The sequence below is a fragment of the Aethalodelphis obliquidens genome, unplaced genomic scaffold (genome assembly GCF_003676395.1).
Source record: "Aethalodelphis obliquidens isolate GAN/ISIS:26980383/991018 unplaced genomic scaffold, ASM367639v1 scaffold26, whole genome shotgun sequence".
Lineage (NCBI taxonomy): Eukaryota > Metazoa > Chordata > Mammalia > Artiodactyla > Delphinidae > Aethalodelphis > Aethalodelphis obliquidens.
Window position 1 is genome coordinate 18,767,911 of NW_020837970.1, and position 18,066 is coordinate 18,785,976.

The following is an 18,066-nucleotide window of genomic DNA, read 5'->3' on the forward strand; positions in this document are numbered from 1 at the left end:
GTCTCTGTGATGTAAATTCACGTACTTTGAGAGGATTTGGAAGGGCAGGATTGGGGATTTGAAAAAACTGGCAAAGGTTTGAAAGTTGCCTAGAGTGGGAGAACAATTTAGAAAAATTTAACAGGATTGCTGGGTGGTGTTGAGGGTTCAGGTGTGGTAGGTGACTGGAATTTAATAACAGAATGCATGTGATTATGAACATTTCTGCAATAGTGGTCAGCTGCTCCAGTACCAAAGGGCAGGATGTGAATGGTAAGGTTCACTCAAGATAGGGGTAGATGAAAAGAAAGATGGGGCAAAGGAGTTTAGGGTGTTGACAAGCATTGCTGATTTTTTCTGTAGGTATATGATAGTGGGGATGAGAAGGGTTACTAGTGTCCTTAACTTGCCCCAGGTGTGGCAACAACCTAGAATCGCTAAATAGAATCAAAGGACCAAGACCTACCAGCATTGATGTTAAAAGCTTTAATTTGCAAATCCTAAGATTGTTTCAGGAGATCTGATTATTAAAAAATTTACAAAACGGACAAATTAGTAGAGGCTTATGCACATTATAAAGGAGTTTTTCACTTTTCAGAATCAGTTTCCAAAAGGAACCTGTAGGTTGAACGGTAAGGTTTATAAGTAAGTTAGGTATTCAGACTTTAACAAATTTCCAGTCTGGCCAGTCCTTCAGGTTATCCCAAGAGGGAGTTTTCTCATGCCACTTCTTCCTTCAGAACATTTCTCTGGTTTTCCCATCCCACTTACAAAGATTTAAGCCTACTGTTAGAATGTCATAAAATACTCTTACTGTCCTGGTCACTAACTTGCTTAATATTTTGCCATTTACCCTGCTTACAATTTAAGCTCCCCAAACTAAACTACTTTACACCTACTGTGCTATTGCTTTTGTTCTTTTCTCAGGCTAGACCATCTTCCCTACCTTCTCTGTTAAAACTCCTAGCCATTCATCAACACTCAGCTCACACAGCACATTTCCAGATAAGAGACAAGCACTATCTCTGCTTTATTTGGTGTCTGTAGATATTTCTACTATTGTCGGTATTGTGTTGTCTTACAATGCATTTTATATACAATGCAGTATATAATACATATTATACATACATATAATACATATTATAAAGTATTTTTATGATTGATATTTAAGGTCACCTAAGCGCTAAAATAGAGCAAGTGTTCTGTGGTCTTGGTCAAGTCTCTTTCCCTTTGAGTCTCAGGTATAAAATGGGTACTGTGGCTCCGTGAAGATGAGAAATATATATGTAAACCCCTTACACGGTGCTCATTTAAGGCAAGCCATGACTGTAACATTGTTTAGGGCCTTGAATAGGTGCTTGATAAGCTGAGTTCAGGAAACGCTTCTTTAAAATGACGTCACTATAGGCGACTTAAAAATCACAGCACGTCTGTACAGAATCAAATGAATTACTCAAAACGAGGTTCACCTGCTACACAGTTTAGACGATCTGCATAAAACAGAATTCACTGAGTAGCCCAGGCAACAGGAATATTAGCTGAACAGCCGAGGTTTTCCTGAAATTACTCCAGGGCGGGCGGGAAGGGTCTCCCCGGCCCGGTGGGAAGGCAACCTTCCCCCACGGATTGCGCGAGGGGCTGGATCCCCATGGCCTGCGTCAAAAACCACCACCTGGGTGGTCCAGGTGCTCCCCCCCAGCCATCCCCCTCGGTGACCAGGAGGCCACTGACTCCTCCAGTACACCGTCCGCTGGCGTCGGCCCAAAGAGCGACCGCAGCTGGAACCCAGCCGGCAATTCCCGCCGCGCCGCAGCGCGCCGCGCTCCCTGGGCCAGCCCAGGCCGTGGGGTCTCCCCGCACTCTACGCAGGGGCGGCGGGGCGGGGCGCGATTACGTCAAGAGCCGTGACGCGACGACGCAGCGCGGCGCGGTGACGCACGCCCCTTTGTTGGCTCAGTAGCAGTAGCAGCGGCCGTGGAGGTAACGCTGGGGACTGTTTTCCTTCGGAGGCCAGAGCGGAGCCGCGTCTGACTGAGGCGGGCGGCAAGCGGCCCCCTCGCTCCCTCCCTCCCTCCTCCGCGCCCTCCCCGCCGCCGCCAGCCGCCTACCGCCGCGCCCGGGGAGGAGCCGCGGCCCGCGGGGCCGGAGCCAGGCCTGCGTCCGGACATCAGCCGGAGCCGGAGCGAGAGCCGGGGCCTCGGCGTCCCCGCCCTCTCCCCGCCTCAGGGGCCAGCGTCCGCCGGGCCCCCGCGCGTCGCGCCATGGACTCGGACGAGGGCTACAACTACGAGTTCGACGAGGACGAAGAGTGCAGTGAGGAGGACAGCGGCGCCGAGGAGGAGGAGGACGAGGACGACGACGAGCCGGACGATGATAACCTGGATCTGGGCGAGGTGGAGCTGGTGGAGCCCGGGCTGGGCGTCGGCGGGGAGCGGGACGGACTGCTGTGCGGGGAGACGGGCGGCGGCGGCGGCAGCGCTCTGGGGCCGGGCGGTGGTGGCGGTGGTGGCGGCGGCGGCGGCGGGCCGGGGCACGAGCAGGAGGAGGATTACCGCTACGAGGTGCTCACGGCCGAGCAGATTCTGCAACACATGGTGGAATGTATCCGGGAGGTCAACGAGGTCATCCAGGTGAGGGTGGCCCCGGCGTGGGCTGGACCGGGACGGACCCGGGAGCAGATTCGGGTGGTCCGCGCGGCCCCGAGGGGCAGGCCTGGGCCTGGTGCGCAGCCCAGCCCGGTGCCTCCCGGCCCTGTCTTCTCCGCTGTCTCTGCTGGGGATAGAGCAGACATTCGCCGGGTGTGGGGAGGTGCGCTGGGGGCGGTGCTTTCCAGGTCCTGCTATGGCGGAGGCCTCCGGCCGCCTAAGACTTCTCTTACGGGCAATTCCTGCCCGTCCCTGGGCCGGGTGTCCTTCCTCTGGCCCTAAGAGCGCCTATAGGGGCGGGGCGTAGGTGGGGTGGAGGAGAGCTGGAAGAACTGGGCCCTTAAGACGGTTTCCCCGGCCTTCAGCCTCACTTGAGAACTTTTGGAAGGGGTTAGAGTAGGCCTGAGAGCTGCTTGGTGTACGGTTGCCCCAAGTGGGCACCAGTTAATAAAGAAATGGATCTGCTTGGCAGTCTTAAGTGCCTACTTAAAGGTGGGGGAAGGGAACTATTTCTCGGAAGAGGTGCTGATGGGCCTTCTTTTCTGATGGTGAGGCTTCTGCTTGCCTCTTTTTAAGTCGTTGCTGTTCTTTTGGGTCCTGACTACTACTTTTTTCAGTTGTAGCATACTTGAAGCTGTTGGAATAGTTGCTGCAGCTTGCACACCCAGCCTTGCAGCTAAAACCACAGCAAAACGCAGTGTTATTGTGTGATATTGGACAGGACTCTGCTGTGAGTTAGCAAGTGGAGACTTTTTGCTTCTGGGCTCCTTTTCTCTGATAATTTGTATTTCGTGGTCAGTAAGTTGGGCTCGGTTTAAGTTGATAACCACATCTCATTTAATCTTCTCGTGGGTCAGATTTTGCGTTTTTGAGCTTTAGGAAATCAAAGGTTTACATTTATTTGGAGAAAACAATTATGAGGGGTCAGGGGTATGACTGAAGAATAAAAATGGAGTCTTGATTCAGTGCAACTCTTAGAAAACACTAGTTACATGGAATGAAACTGTATATGTGAGCAGCAGGTTACTGTTGCCTTCTGGTATGTCATTTTTTTCCCCCTTAAAATTGGTTGGCCAATATACACTGGCAAATTAGCAGTATGTCACTGCCTACTTGTTGAGTTTAAATGATTAATAGATTTTTACAGTACTGTTTAGTAAGCGACACTTTCTTTTGGAAGTGGAACCATCTATTTAGGCCTATTTGAAGAGAGTGATTTGAATAATAGTAAAAAAAAATCTGAAAATCTAGTGCTATTACTAAAGAGTGGAAATCTCAAATTTTCTATAGACGATGTAGTTTGAGGAGGAAATTGAAGGGTTGTAGAAGAAAGATAAGTTTTACTGCTCTTTCTGATCCTAAAAATATGACAGTTGAGTTTTTCGGTCGCTAAATTGAGAAATTTTCTTTTTTTGAGGAAACTGAATTTACAGTGAAACCCTGAATTCTCTTTTCATTTATTTATGATATAAAGTATATAGTAAACCTGTATAAAATCTGATGTTTTCAAACTTTGTAGCTAGCTTATTGGCATTTTAATTAGCTTTAAAAATTAATGGATATTTATTATTTAACTTTTTAACTTATAGTCTGTTTCATGTAGGTAAATCTCATCCAGCTTTTTCAGCTCTTAGGTGTGTCCTTAATCACTGAGGCCGAACCTTACAAGTTCTTTATGTTGCTTCTGGAACAGAGATGTAGCTAATGCATGTGACATCATTTTTTCTTTGTTAGTTTAGGGGAAAAGGAATAAAAGTGGATGAACTGAACTAAGGAGACCTACAAAATACTAGGGATTTTTTTAGGTGTCCTACTTTAATCATGTTTTCATGCTGGATTTTTGATACAACTTTTTTTCCTGGTTTACTTCATGTTAAGCATGCCCTTAAGTAGGATTGCTGAAATAAGTATCTTTCCTTTGTTAAAAGTTCATATTTAGAAACATCAGTAAATCAAAGGATAGGATTTATCCCAGACCGTTTTTTCTCCAAATGGTATACACTAGGCAAATGGTACACTAAACTAGGCTTTGGTTATGTTATAGGTTATTTATGTTAATAGATTTAAACTTAAAAAGTTACACAGGTAACACATTACCTTGTAAGAAAAAACTGATGCTGTAAGGAGCCAAAAAAGACAAAAGAATTATTTTGCTTGCCACTGGGAGAGATACATCAGAATTTGAACTGTAGTAATTGTTCCAGACCTGTGGATACATTGTACATATTTTTTAAAAAATAACACAGTCAAACTTTGTGTTCTCTTTATGTTTTCAGTAGAAAAAAGCAGGTTACAAAAACAGGAGTGTCAATTTTCTCCTGTCAATAAGTAATTATTTTTCAAGCGCTTACACAATTACATATCTAAACTGATTTATTTAATCAATCTGTTATTATTGGTCTTCCTTTTTATTGTCCAGTTTCCATTTTTTATAAATATAAACCCCATTGGGACTATGCTTATAGATATATCTTTGAATGTTTTATTTTCTTAGGATAAACTGAATTGCTGAGTCAAAGAATTTGCTTATTTTCAACCATTTGATACATATTACCACATTGCTTTCAGAAAGGTTATCATTTTTTAAATTTGCTTTTTTATTTTTTTAAACTGATGAGGTTGAACTTTTAATGTGTTTATTGGGCACTGGTATTTCTTTCACAAATTGCCCTTTGCTTTTGCTCACTTTACCCCCTTTTGGGATGTTTATCTTTTATTGATTTATAAGTCCTGTTTATATTCATAGAGCCTTTAAGTTTTTCAATTAAAACTAACGTTGGTTTAATATGACAGTAAGTTTTAAGTAAGTTTAAAAACCATTGTTTTATTTAGTTCACATCAGGGAGCTTACTGTTAATCCTAGAAAATTTAAATCCCCTTCTTCCCAGTGCTACTTTTGAATCAGTTATGTTAGTGGATTTGAAAATAAATGTGCAGGAGAAAAAGATTGAATGTAAAAAGGATGCCAAGTTAATTTAATCTTTCCTGGGGGAATTTGATTCCTTTTTTGGGCAACAACAGATTAATACTGTTATTTGTAGGTACCTGTGGGTTAGTTATAGTCTTCAATCAAGTAAGTTAACACTTTTTCTTTTAGAAAGCTCTTGGTTTTCTGGCTTTCTGTAACTCTTGTTATAGTTTGTCTAATTTGTTCTTGTTTTATTAAAACTCTTTGTGGCTACTTAGCTTACCTTTTGAACTTTTAAGAAAAGATCAGGGATGTTCTTTAACGTATAGTAATGATAGAGAAGTGCTTAAAGCCCCTAATTTACCTAGCTACATTTACTTAACTAGTATTGTTCATATTAAAGTGGTTAATAATAATACAGTGGTTATCTAACGTAATTGCCTAAATGTCTAAGTAATTTATTAAACTAACACTACAGAACTCTGCAGTTGAGGGATGTTTAAACTTGCTCTTTTGTGTTTCCACAGCAATCTTTAGAAGATGTTGGTTGTACCTTGTGTCTGTGCTGGTCACTCTAGAGGACGTGGTTCTTGCCTAAGAAGCATATGGAGGTGGGGGAACATAGAGGTCCTTGGGCTCCATTCCCAAAGATTGTTATCCATTAGTCAGGTCTGAATTGGAGCCTAAGCATCTCTATATTTTTAGCCACTCTAGTGATAGTTCCGAACCACTGGAATAGTCATAGTTCATCCAGTGTCATGATTTTGACTCACTCAGGGAGAATGAGTAGAGTGAGAAGGTCAAGTAACCCTTAGGAATACCACGTTTAAAGGGTGTGCTGAGGAAGAGGCGCGTGGGACTGTTGGATGTGAGTGGTCAGAGAGGAGGCATAAAGAGAAGTGGGTGGGCATCTTCCTATTATTTATTATTCTAAATAACCTGTTTTAAAGACAACAGAAATATGTAATCTTTATGAGGGAAATTTTCTGTTGGCTGTTGATTTGAAATCTTTATTATTTCACCCATTTATTTAATTAAAACATTTAATTAAAGAGCTTCTAAGGTGAGGTTTCATGCATAAATTAGAGACAGTATAGTCCAGTGTATTGTGTAGTGGTACAGGAGTCAGTTCTAGCCACTGCTTTTCCTGACTGGCAAGTTAATTTACATCTCAGAACCTTCAGTTTTTGTTTTCCTTTGCCTGATTTTTTGGATCTGGGAAGTTAAAACAGGAGTGATGAACTAATAATGGATTGGTCTTTTTTACATTAATGCTTTGTTTTTCTAACATCCTTTAAAAACCTCAGTGGTTGGAGGTGCTCATTGTTTCCAAGAAATTGAATTCAAGTGGTTGTATCAAGATGAATTTAAATTGGTTAACTTTTAGGGTGGGGGAGAGGGGAAGTAGTGTGTGTGTATGTGTGTGTGTGTGTATTTTGAAGCTATTAAGGTGTTTGGTGTGGTTTATTCCTCTTGAACTTTTATCTTTTCCCAGCTGATCTCCTTGAGCTATAGGCTTTAAATTACATTAATTCTTTTTGAATCTCTTATGGCATTAGTCCTATGAATCAGAAACTGAGGGGGTGGGCTCTGGCAGAGTCTCTCTTTTTTTTTTATTTCCCTCGCGGTAGGCAGGCCTCTCGCTGTTGTGGCCTCTCCCATTGCGGAGCACAGGCTCCAGACGCGCAGGCTCAGTGGCCATGGCTCACGGGCCCATGCGCACCGCGGCATGTGGGATCTTCCCGGACTGGGGCACGAACCCGTGTTCCCTGAATCGGCAGGCGGACTCTCAACCACTGCGCCACTAGGGAAACCCTGGCAGTCTCTTTTAACAAGCATTCCAGGTGATGCTGATGCAAGCTAAAGTTTGAGAACCACTGGTCTAGTTGAAATTTAACAGCAGTGTTTCTCCATTGTAATGACTAGTGATAAATTACTAGAGAGTGGGTTAATGAGGGAAGGCAGATTGTTTAAGAAACTAATAAAAGGAAAATTTCAAGAGCCTGCACAACACTTACTAGGCTAATCATGGAGGGGATTTGTTATCATTACTGTAATCCTTCAGATTAGGGTGGTCTTTACTCAGTTATTGCAAACATGCAAGCCAAACTAGTGACATTTCACATTCTAGGTTGGAACACTTGGGTTTTCTTCCACCCTTCTTCACCCCCTGGGTTTTTGTTTTTGTTTTTTAAACAAAAATAGTTGAGAGAGTTTCTTTAGTTGATACATTGGAAGGGATGTAAGGTCTTGGATACTGTAAATGCAACTGCTCAATACTGTATAACATGTTGAAGAAAATATGAGACTTATTCTCAAGGAGTTCATGGTCTCTGAATTTAGACACTCAAAGCTATTAGGTCAGTGCTAAATGGATAGTAATAGGTGTTCATGGAAGAGAGATCTATGGGTGTTATCTGGAAGATGTCTAGGATTTAGATGGATAGAACAGACGGATAGGAAGCCCTTCTAAGAAATTGAAGTAAGAATGAGGAAAGTGTGTCCCGGTGATGGTGAAGTCAGCTCAGGTAAAACAGAGTTTGTTAGTTATGGGTGATACTGTTGTAGAAGCTGGGAGGTTTGATACTATGAACAAAGGTAGGCAGAAGTCACCCGGTTAGATTACTTTCGTCTGGATTTGACCTGTGGCAGCTGTATGTATTAATTATCTTTAGCCCTATATTTCTACCAAAACTTAGTGGCTTAAAAACAACAAACATTTATTATCTCACATTTTCTGTGGACCACGATTCTGGCTTCACCTTAGTTGGGTGCCTCGTCTCAGGGTCCCTTATAAGGCTGCAACCAACATATCAGCTAGATTGCAGTTATCAAGATTTGACTAGGGGAAGATCCCCTTCGAGGCTCACTCGTGTGGCTGTTGGGCAGGCCTCAGATTTTTCACTGGCTGTTTTTTGGCCAGTTCCTGACATGTGGGCTTCTCCAGAAAGTGGCCTACAACACAGTAGCTTCTTTCCCGTGGGGCGGGTGCCGGGAGGGGTGTGTGTGATAGAGAGCCCCCAAGATGGAAGCCACAGTCTTTTATAACTTCATCTCAGAAGTGACATCCCATCCCTTCGCCATATTCTACTTGTTTTGAGTGAGTAAGTCCAGCTCACACTCAAGAGGAAGGGATTACACGGAAGTAGGAAGACGAGGAGGTGGATCCTGGGGGCCATTTTACAGGCTACCTATCATGATATATATAATCTGGCTCAGTCAAGAGGTGAATGAGAACTACTGTATAATGTTTATCCAATCAATTTATATACAAATGGGAGGGTATTACATTAATTTGGATTTTTTAGTTTTGAATAACCATAAATTATTTGTGTTTGGCTTTGCAAAGTATTATATCTTTAAATGATAAACATTCCTAATTACCTTTCAATGGCTGAGATTGAAAGAATAATTTGCAGCTTCTTAGATTTGGCAGGAATCTGAGATTCTCCAGTCGTTTGTTTGTTTGTTTTTAACTTTAGCTACATAGTGGAATCACCTGGGAATTTTCATCACATTTTAAATTTTGAGATAATTGTAGAGTCACATGCAGGTGCAAGAAATAATGCAGAGAGATGCCGGATACCCTTTTTACTGATTTTTCTACAGTGGTAACATCTTGCAGATCTGTAGTATAATATAATCAGTATATTGACATCGATGCAGTCTACTCATTTTATTCAGATTTCTTTACTTGAGGATTTAAAAAAATGCTGGCACTCATAACCCAAGACTAAGCAAATGGGCCTCTGGGAGTTTGCACCAGGCATTGTCATTAAACAGAAGTTTTCCCTGGTTTATTTTAATGTACAACTAGGGTTGAAAGCCCCTGTTGTTGTACAGTGTCTCTAATAATCCTCTCTCTTTAACATTCCGGTCTGCTTAACTATGAGTAAATGACAGATATTTTGTGATGTAGCTCATTCTAAGTTTAACTCTTGATTTAGGGAAAAAAAAATGGAATTAGAATCTGTTTCCATTTTAACTTTGACCTGTTGTTCCTAGGGTGGCCCTTTGGATGAAGGTTTTTATTGTTGTTTTCTTAACAATTATTGTTTGGAAGCATGAAGGAAAAACTTTTCTTCTTGAAGTTAGTCAATCCCCTTTTTTTGTTCCTTTTATGACAGTGAACCAATATCTTTGAATATGTAGGTTGCCTACTTCTCTGTTTTTCCATTAGACACTTTTCATAGGTATAGAATCACAGGCCCATAACTTTGTTAAGATCTTTCTTTCTAAATAAATAAATAAATTTATTTATTTATTTAGGCTGCGTTGGGTCTTTGTTGCTGCGCTTGGGCTTTCTCTAGTTGGCGGCGAGCGGGGGCTACTCTTCCTTGCGGTGTGCGGGCTTCTCATTGTGGTGGCTTCTCTTGTTGCGAAGCATGGGCTCTAGGTGTGAGGTATTCAGTAGTTGTGGCACGCAGACTCAGTTGTTGTGGCTCGCAGGTTCTGGAGCGCGCCGGCTCAGTAATTGTGGCGCACGGGCTTAGTTGCTCTGCGACATGTGGGATCGTCCCGGACTAGGGCTTGAACCCGTGTCCCCTGCATTGGCAGGTGGATTCTTAACCACTGCACCACCTGGGAAGTCCCCTTTGCTAAGATCTTGACTATCTTGACACACTGTGTTACTATGTACCTTTACAAATAGCTTAATTATTCCCATTAAATGATGGGATAAATGGAAGAATGAGTAGTTAGGCTGACATTTGATGATCACTTACTAGGTGAGAGAATAATCTGTAATCCGAGGCTGCTTCTAACCTGGGATGACTGGATCCTTTGGAGTCCATGGAGATAGTAGTGGCAGTCCTTGCCTTATTTTATTTTCAGTGTTTAAAAAAGCCTACTGTATTTAAAACAAAGCAAATCGAAACTGCCCAAGCTAATTAAAATGCGGGCCAGTGTTAGACTTTCAATTCCAAAAGAATGGCACATTTTATAGAATCAGTAGATTTCTACAATCGTGTAATTTAAGTTTCTTCCTAAATTTTAGCTTCTTCCTAAATTTTTATTCACCCAGTGATAGGTAGTCATCTGGCTTGATCTTGAATAATATTTCTTGATGTATCTTGGTGCATAGTAGATACCCAGTTGGTATTTGAATTAAATTAATGGGTAGTTTGGTATCTTAGAGGCAGTTTTAAAAGGTCTTATTGAGCTAGCAGCTGCTCTGGCAGATTAACTTTCAGAGCCCTACTTTTTTTCATTTTTAAAAATGAGAATGCTAGTATTAAGGCCAAATACTGCATTGGGAGTTTTTTCGTGTAGTTTTTTTTCCTGTAATGTAAACTTGCTGAATAGCATTTTTCCTTTTTCCTATGTTCCATTTAGAAGAAGTGTCACAGTGACCTGACACTTAATACATTTTGGCAAAAACTACAGCAGATAATGAAGTATTAGGTAACATTTCCTTATTACTAAGACATTTGTTTAGACAATGCTAAGAATAGGTATAATCTCAGACACTTCTCTCCAGGCTTGCTTTGCTATCTCCTTTGAAACTGTCATACTTCTAATTCAAATATTAAATGATTTCAATTACTTGGTAATATATATCCTTTCTCAATCACAGTTGTACATTTTTTAGGGGTTAAGTATAAGCTAGAGACTGAAGTATTTTCTGATTCTCTTAGCAAGTGTTTATAAGTAAAAACCTCTAATATGGACACATTGAAACTTGTGACATTTTGGACAGATATTTCTCTGAAACCCATTTGAAACCCAAATTTATTGCCTTCTCTCCTTAAGGCTGTTCTTCTTCGATTGACTTGCTAGTTAACCATTCTTGGAATTTGAAAGTCATCATTGATTTTTCTTTTGCCCTGCATTTCCCATATCTAATTAGCCCTGATCAAGTTATCTCTGAAATTTATGTTATTCCTCTCCTTTTTACTAACTAAGCCTAATCTAAGGCGTTTTTTTTTTTTGTCTCCCCATGCGGCTTGTGGGACCTTAGTTCCCCAACCAGGGATTGAACCCCTGGGCCAAGGCATTGAAATCCAGGAGTCCTAACTACTGGACTACCAGGAAACTCCCTAGGGCCTCTTTTTATTTTGCCTTTTTGTCCCTGGGCTTCCAGTCTGTCTGTCATTACTACCAAATACAAATATACTAGTCATTTTCCTGCTTAAAAAAAAGAGAGACTTCATTGTCCTCCCTGCTGCCACACACATTTCCTATTATACATCTGGTCTAGATTCTTTAATATGGTGTTCATGGCTTCCCCATCTTGATTTCAGCTAATTTTTTCACTCTTCTGTTGTTCCCGATTCTCCCACAACCCCAACTGCACTACTTATAATTTCTTAATATGTAATACACATTTATGTTTTACTGTTTTTGCTCATGCTGGTCCCTCTTCTTGTGATACTCTTTCTCTTTTTAACTGCCTGATATAGTCCTACTCATACTCTGCTGAGATATGACGTATCTCTTACCAGGTCCCTCTTCTCTACCATCACTGCTTTCTTACCTGTGTTTGCATAGCACCTTGTAAGGATGTTTGGTGTGGCCTACATGAGGCTGTAATATAGGTATCCCAATACCTAAGTCACTAGCTAGCTATGAGGGTTTTGAGGGTGAGAGCTGAGTTTTCATCCATAGCATATGTCACACTAACAGTCTGTGACATAGTAGAAACTCAGTGAATACATACTGCAGTTTGTCCTTTTAGCAAATGCTTGCTTCTTTGGTTTCCTTATCTGTAAACCAAAGGGAGCCAGACATGATTTTCTTCTGGCACTAATAAATTATTTTATGATTTCTAGATAACACCACAGTAATAGTGTAAGAAGATGGCAAGAAAAAAGTGTTTAAATTCCGGGAGGGCAAGCTTTTTAAGGCCTCTGAATATATAGCAACTGTTTTAGATTAAACTTTATTATTTGCATATAGTTCCCTGGCACTTTATATGAACTGAGAGTTATGTTAAAACACCTGAATCCTTCTAATACAGTAGTTCTCAAAGTATGGCCCATAAGAGGAAAACTTTTTAAGACATTACTTGCCTTTTATAATGTGCTGGGATTTGTACTGATGGTGCAGAAGCAGTGGGTGGGTAAAACCACGGGAACCTTAGCACAGGTCAAATCAGTGGCACCAACTATACCAGTAGTCATTTTCTTTTTCACTGCCATACACTCAGTAAAATTGTCGGTTTCACTTATTGTCCTGGGTGAAGCAGTAAAAATTATTAGTGTTATATCTTATCCCTTAAGTACACACATTTTCTTAATAGCTTATATGGCAAAATTGGTGGTATGCCTAAAGCACTTCTGCATACTAAAGTACAGAGGTTGTCTTGAAGAAAAACATTTGTGCATTTGATTTGTGAGCTGAACAAGCTGCCTGTTTTTACTTGAAAAAATGGCTGGCAAACTGGTTATTCAGACAAATGTTTGTAAATGTTTCTTCAAAATGAATGAAATACACCTGTTATTTTAAGAAAAACTGCTTACAGTATTTGTTGCCAATGATAAAATATTTAGTTTTTAAGTGAAAATTAGAATTTTGGAAAACTTACATCTGCCATTGTGAGGCTGAGAGCTTCCTGATGAAATACTGTATAATATGTCAGCATTTAGAAGATCTGCTTAACATAATGAACCAGTATTTTCCAAATGACCAATTTTCCAGTGATACCAATTGTGATATTTCACAATCATGCATTGGTAAATGATCCATTCAGAGTTCAAGATTGGATTTTAATATAGCAAGAATAAGAAAAGTTCTCTGATATGGTTTCAGATTCTATTTTACAACTAGCCTTTAAGAAATGACCACTTTTTGAGTTTTGGTGTAATATCAAAAGGAATATCCGTACTTATCTGAAAAGGCTATAAAAGTTCTGCTTTTTCCAACTACATATCTTTGAGAGGCTACATTTTCTTTATTCTTTAAACAAAACAACATACTTAAGGATTGAATACAGAAGCAGATATGAGAATCTGTTTTCCGTTTAGCCAGATATTAAAGAGACTTTAAAATAGTGCATTTTTTTCACTTTTTTGTTTTAGAACATATTTTCATAAAAATTATTTTTGTATTAACATATAATGGGGTTTATTACTGTTACTTTTTGATGAATTAATACGTATTTTAAAAATTCTGTTTTGATATCTAACATCATAAATATTGATAGTTACAATTCGCATAAGCAAAACTCTTTGGCACCTTCAGTAATTTTTAAGATGAAGAGGGGTTCTGAGACCAAACAGGTTGAGAATCACTGCTCTGATATTCTGAAATATTTCTGAATCACTAAGGAAGCATAATATTGGCGTGCAAACAGGAGATATGACTAACCACGTTATATGAGTTTACTGTAAATTAGCAATGGGTTATATATGACAAGTTAGGAATTACTGCTGATTAGGAATTACTACTGATAATTCAGAAACATTTATATATAAGCTATGTTAGATGCTGTGGGGGATATTAACAGAAATATTAGAAATGTGAATCATGAGGTATTACTAGTTTGGGAAAGATGTTTGGAAATAGAATGAGATGCTTAATATTTCAAGGAGGAGCTCTCAGAGATACCACCTGACATATTCCATTTGTTAATCTGTTTATATTCTGACTTCTTATATTTCAATGAAAGCTGTATGAGAGCAGTGACTTTGTTTTATTCATTGCTGTAGTCGCAGTGCCCAGAACAGTACCTGACACATAGTAGGCTCTTAGTAAACATTTTTTGTGTAAATATTTTAATCTCACCCCCGTCCTTGAAGAATATTTTGCTATGTTTGTAATTTTAGGTTGGTAGTAGTTTTCTTTCAGCACTTTAAACATTGCATTGTTTCCTGGCTTCCATTGTTTGCAGTAGGAGGAAGCTAAGGAATCTTTAATCTGGATGTTTGTAATATTTTTTACTTTGTGTCTAGTTGTGGTTTTCTTTGTGTTTATCTTGCTTTGTGTTTTCAGATCCTTTTGAATCTGTGATGTCTTAAGAGTTTTGGAAATTCTCAGTTCTGCCTTTATCCCCTTTCCTTCTGAGAGTCCAGTTACACATACATTAGAGGTTTTGTTATTTTCCGTATGTGTCCAATGCTCTTTTGTGCATCTTACATCCTTTTTTCTCTGTGCTTCAGTTTGGATGATTTCCATTGATTTATCATCTGGGTCTCTAAATCTGTCTTCTCCTTTGTCTGATTTACTATTAAACACCCCTCAATTAATTATTAATTTCAGATACTATATTCTAGAGTTTCCATTTGATTCTTTTTTTATAGATGCTAATTTTCTGGTGATTTCTTCTTTTTCATCTCTTTTCCATCTTTTGTTCTATTTTCTCCAGCATATTAAGAGTTTATTCCTAAAAGTTTTGTCAGCTAACTCCAATATCTGAATTATCTGTTAGTCTTTTCATATTATCTTTATTTTCCTCCCAGTTTTCAGTCAGGTGTTCCTGTCAGTTGACATACTTTGATTGCATGCTGAACACTGTATATAAACTACTTAGAGATTCTGGATGATGATGGATTCCTCCAGAGAGGATTTTTATTTTTCCTTCTGCTTGACAGTGAGAGTGATGAATGGTTGCCTTAATTCAATAAGGCTGAGTTCTAGCCCTGTTCAGTTTCAGTTTATCTCTTATCTGCCATTGGCCTTTTAGAGTCTTCAACTAAGAACCTGGTGTTTTCCTCAGCAGTCCCTCCCCTAGTGGGTCCCAAACTTTAATCATTGCCCCTCTGCCTTTCAGAGGTTTTAGATTTTTAGTCTCGGCCCTGTGCAATCCCAGGATTCAGTAAATGCCCTGGGTGGAAGACCAAGTGTTCCTCCATTCATTGAGACATCCCTTCAAGTCTCAGTGTTAGTTTCCTTTTGTTGTTGTAATAAATTAACACAAAGTTAGTGACTTAAAACAGCAGAAATTCATTATTTTACAGTTGAGAAAGTCAAGTTCAAAGTGAGTCTCACTGGGCTAAAATCAAGGAGTTGGCAGGCTGTGTTCCTTCTCGAGGCTCTAGAGGAGAATCTGTTCCCTTGCCTTTTTCTCTTCTACAGGCTGCCTGCATTCCTTGAACTAGAATTCCAGCTAGAAAGTATGACATTTTAAAGATTGCAGTAAGGAATATCTTAGATTTGGGAAAATAACAGAATGGGGGAAAAAAAGATCAAATTTACTCATTTTTATGTAAGGGGAGACTCACAAACCATAGACAAAAGTGGTAATGATAGCTGATATTTAGAAAACATGCTAGGGTGTCTTCATGTGTATTCGTTACAAAATCCCAAGAAAATAGCATTATCTCCATTATATCGATAAGTAAATTGAAGTTAGGGAAGCTGAGAAATGGGTTTATCAGGGAAGCTCAGGAGTTTCTCTGTTAGAGACTGGTGGAGGTCATTGGAACTGGGTCTTTTTTTTTTTTAATTTATTTATTTTTGGCTGCATTGTGTCTTCGTTGCTGTGCAGGGGCTTTCTCGTTGCGGCGGGCTACTCTTCACTGCGGTGCGCGGGCTTCTCATCGCGGTGGCTTCTCTTGTTGCAGAGCACAGGCTCTAGGCACGTGGGCTCAGTAGTTGTGGCTTTGCAGGCTCAGTAGTTGTGGCGCACGGGCTTAGTTGCTCTGTGGCATGTGGCATCTTCCCAGGCCAGGGATCAAACCCTTGTCCCCTGCATCGGCAGGCGGATTCTTAACCACTGTGCCACTAGGAAAGTCCTGAAACTGGGGCTTTTTGACTTTTAAAATAGAAGTTTTTTCTGCTGTACCAAACTTTTTCAGATTTTAGTTGGACCTTTTGACTGAGCCAAATTCTCGTACTTAGGTTTTCTTTGTATTTGTATACTGAAAGCTTTACAGTCCTAAAAGAATCTTTCATTTTAGCTAATTGACTGATTTTAAATGAGTCTCTTGTATTAGTTATCTATTGCTACATAAAAAATTACCCTAACACTTAGTGGTTTAAAACAGCAAACATTTACTGTATTATAGTCTTGAGTGGTTTAGCTGGGTAATTCTGGGTCAGGGTCTCTGATGAGGTTGTAGTCATCCTGTCAGCAGAGGATGCATTTATCTGAAGGCTTGGTTTGTGCTGAAGAACTGCTTTCAGGATGTACAAAGATGAGTGGAGAACATTCCTTCCTGTCTAGGGTTCCTAGTCTAGGAAGGGCAGACATGTAAATAAATCCTTGATTATAAAGTCAATAACTCAGGACCTATCATGCCCACTTTTATCCACATGTAGCCTGATCTCAATTATATCCTGTTTCTTGACTTGCCCTGGCCTGGTTTTCATAGTTGAGTATCTTAGTGTACTGTCATTACCCAGAAATCCCACACCTACCAGTTTGTCTTTGAGGTGTTATTTTTACATCAGGTCAACCCTGACATGTTTCACGTTTGTTGTGGTTTGACCCCTCTTTGCTGCTTGGTTAAGGAAAGCCCTTCCTTGCAAAGAAGAGACTAGTTGGTGTTTAGGAAAGAAGGAAAGTAGTCCTTTGTGTGGATAAGTAGAGTCTTGTTAGAAGCTATTAGAAGTTATTGGAAGGGTCTCATTAGCAAAATCAGAAAAATTGAAAGAATGTGAAAAGGGTGATATTGATGGAAAATGGGGCCTTGTGAGTGTAGTGTGGTCGCCACAGATTTTTCAGGAAATGCTGAATGTCTCCTTTTTTTTCCTGAGTGGTCATCCTGTTCAGTTTATGACAGTGTCAGAAATGTTCATACTTGGTCTAAGTTTATGGCCTGAGAAAGTATACCAAATCTTTACCAATCATGATAAGCAGTAGGAATGGGACAGGAAATGGTGCTTATGAGGAACCTACTAAGCCTAGGGATTCTGAGCCTAGGACGTTCCAGTAACTAGGTTACCAGAGGATGCAGATTAGGAGAAAAGATTCTAAGCATGATAGATCAGACTTTTCATAATTTGACCTTTGGCTACCTTATCTGTCATTTCTTCACACTCATCTTGACATAGCAAAATAGTGATAGTCCCTGTGAAATTTTTCTTTGTGCCTTTGTAAGGCTTTTTCCTTTGTTTCAAATGCTTTTCGCCTGATAAACTCATTAATACTTTATGACTCACCTTAAACATCATTTCTTTGAATCTTTCCCTTTGAGTGGGTCTCAGGATTTTGTATAGACTCCTATTTAAAAAATAATCTCTATTATTCTCTTGCTAAATAGACTCTGAAAATCCTTGAAGGTAGGATCAGTGTATTAATTTTGGTATTCTCATTGGCCAGCACAGGTCTTGGACCATAGCTGATAAACATTGATTTGAAGAGTCAAAATTGAATATGAATGAGTTTTCTTATTGATTTTACTATTGATAAAAATAAGTCTTGGTACTATCCCTATGTTTTTAATTTGTGAATTGTTCACATTCCTCTTCTGTTGACTTCACTGAATTAACTCTTCTCTCTTTCTCTGATACATTTTCCATTTTTTGTTCTTAACCAGTTATTTAAGGGGATGTTAGTCATCACAACTCTTCTCTGAAGTAGATGGTATTTTTACTATTTTATAGATAAGGAAATGGAGACTTAGAGGAATTGAGTAACTTGCCTAGGCTTTC

The 18,066-nt window shown here is 39.9% G+C and overlaps 1 protein-coding gene across 2 annotated transcripts in view; it reads left to right on the forward strand.

Moving 5' to 3' along the window:
• The first annotated feature begins 1,925 nt into the window (after positions 1-1,925).
• Positions 1,926-18,066, forward strand: part of ARIH1 (ariadne RBR E3 ubiquitin protein ligase 1) — a 117,790-nt gene continuing 101,649 nt past the window's right edge. The window contains exon 1 of one of the 2 annotated variants that reach the window (XM_027123529.1): positions 1,926-2,609. In XM_027123529.1, the coding sequence (XP_026979330.1) occupies positions 2,241-2,609 (369 nt within the window). In that variant the 5' untranslated portion in view covers positions 1,926-2,240. The remainder of the gene's footprint in view (positions 2,610-18,066) is intronic. The other variant, XM_027123530.1, reaches the window with a different exon arrangement.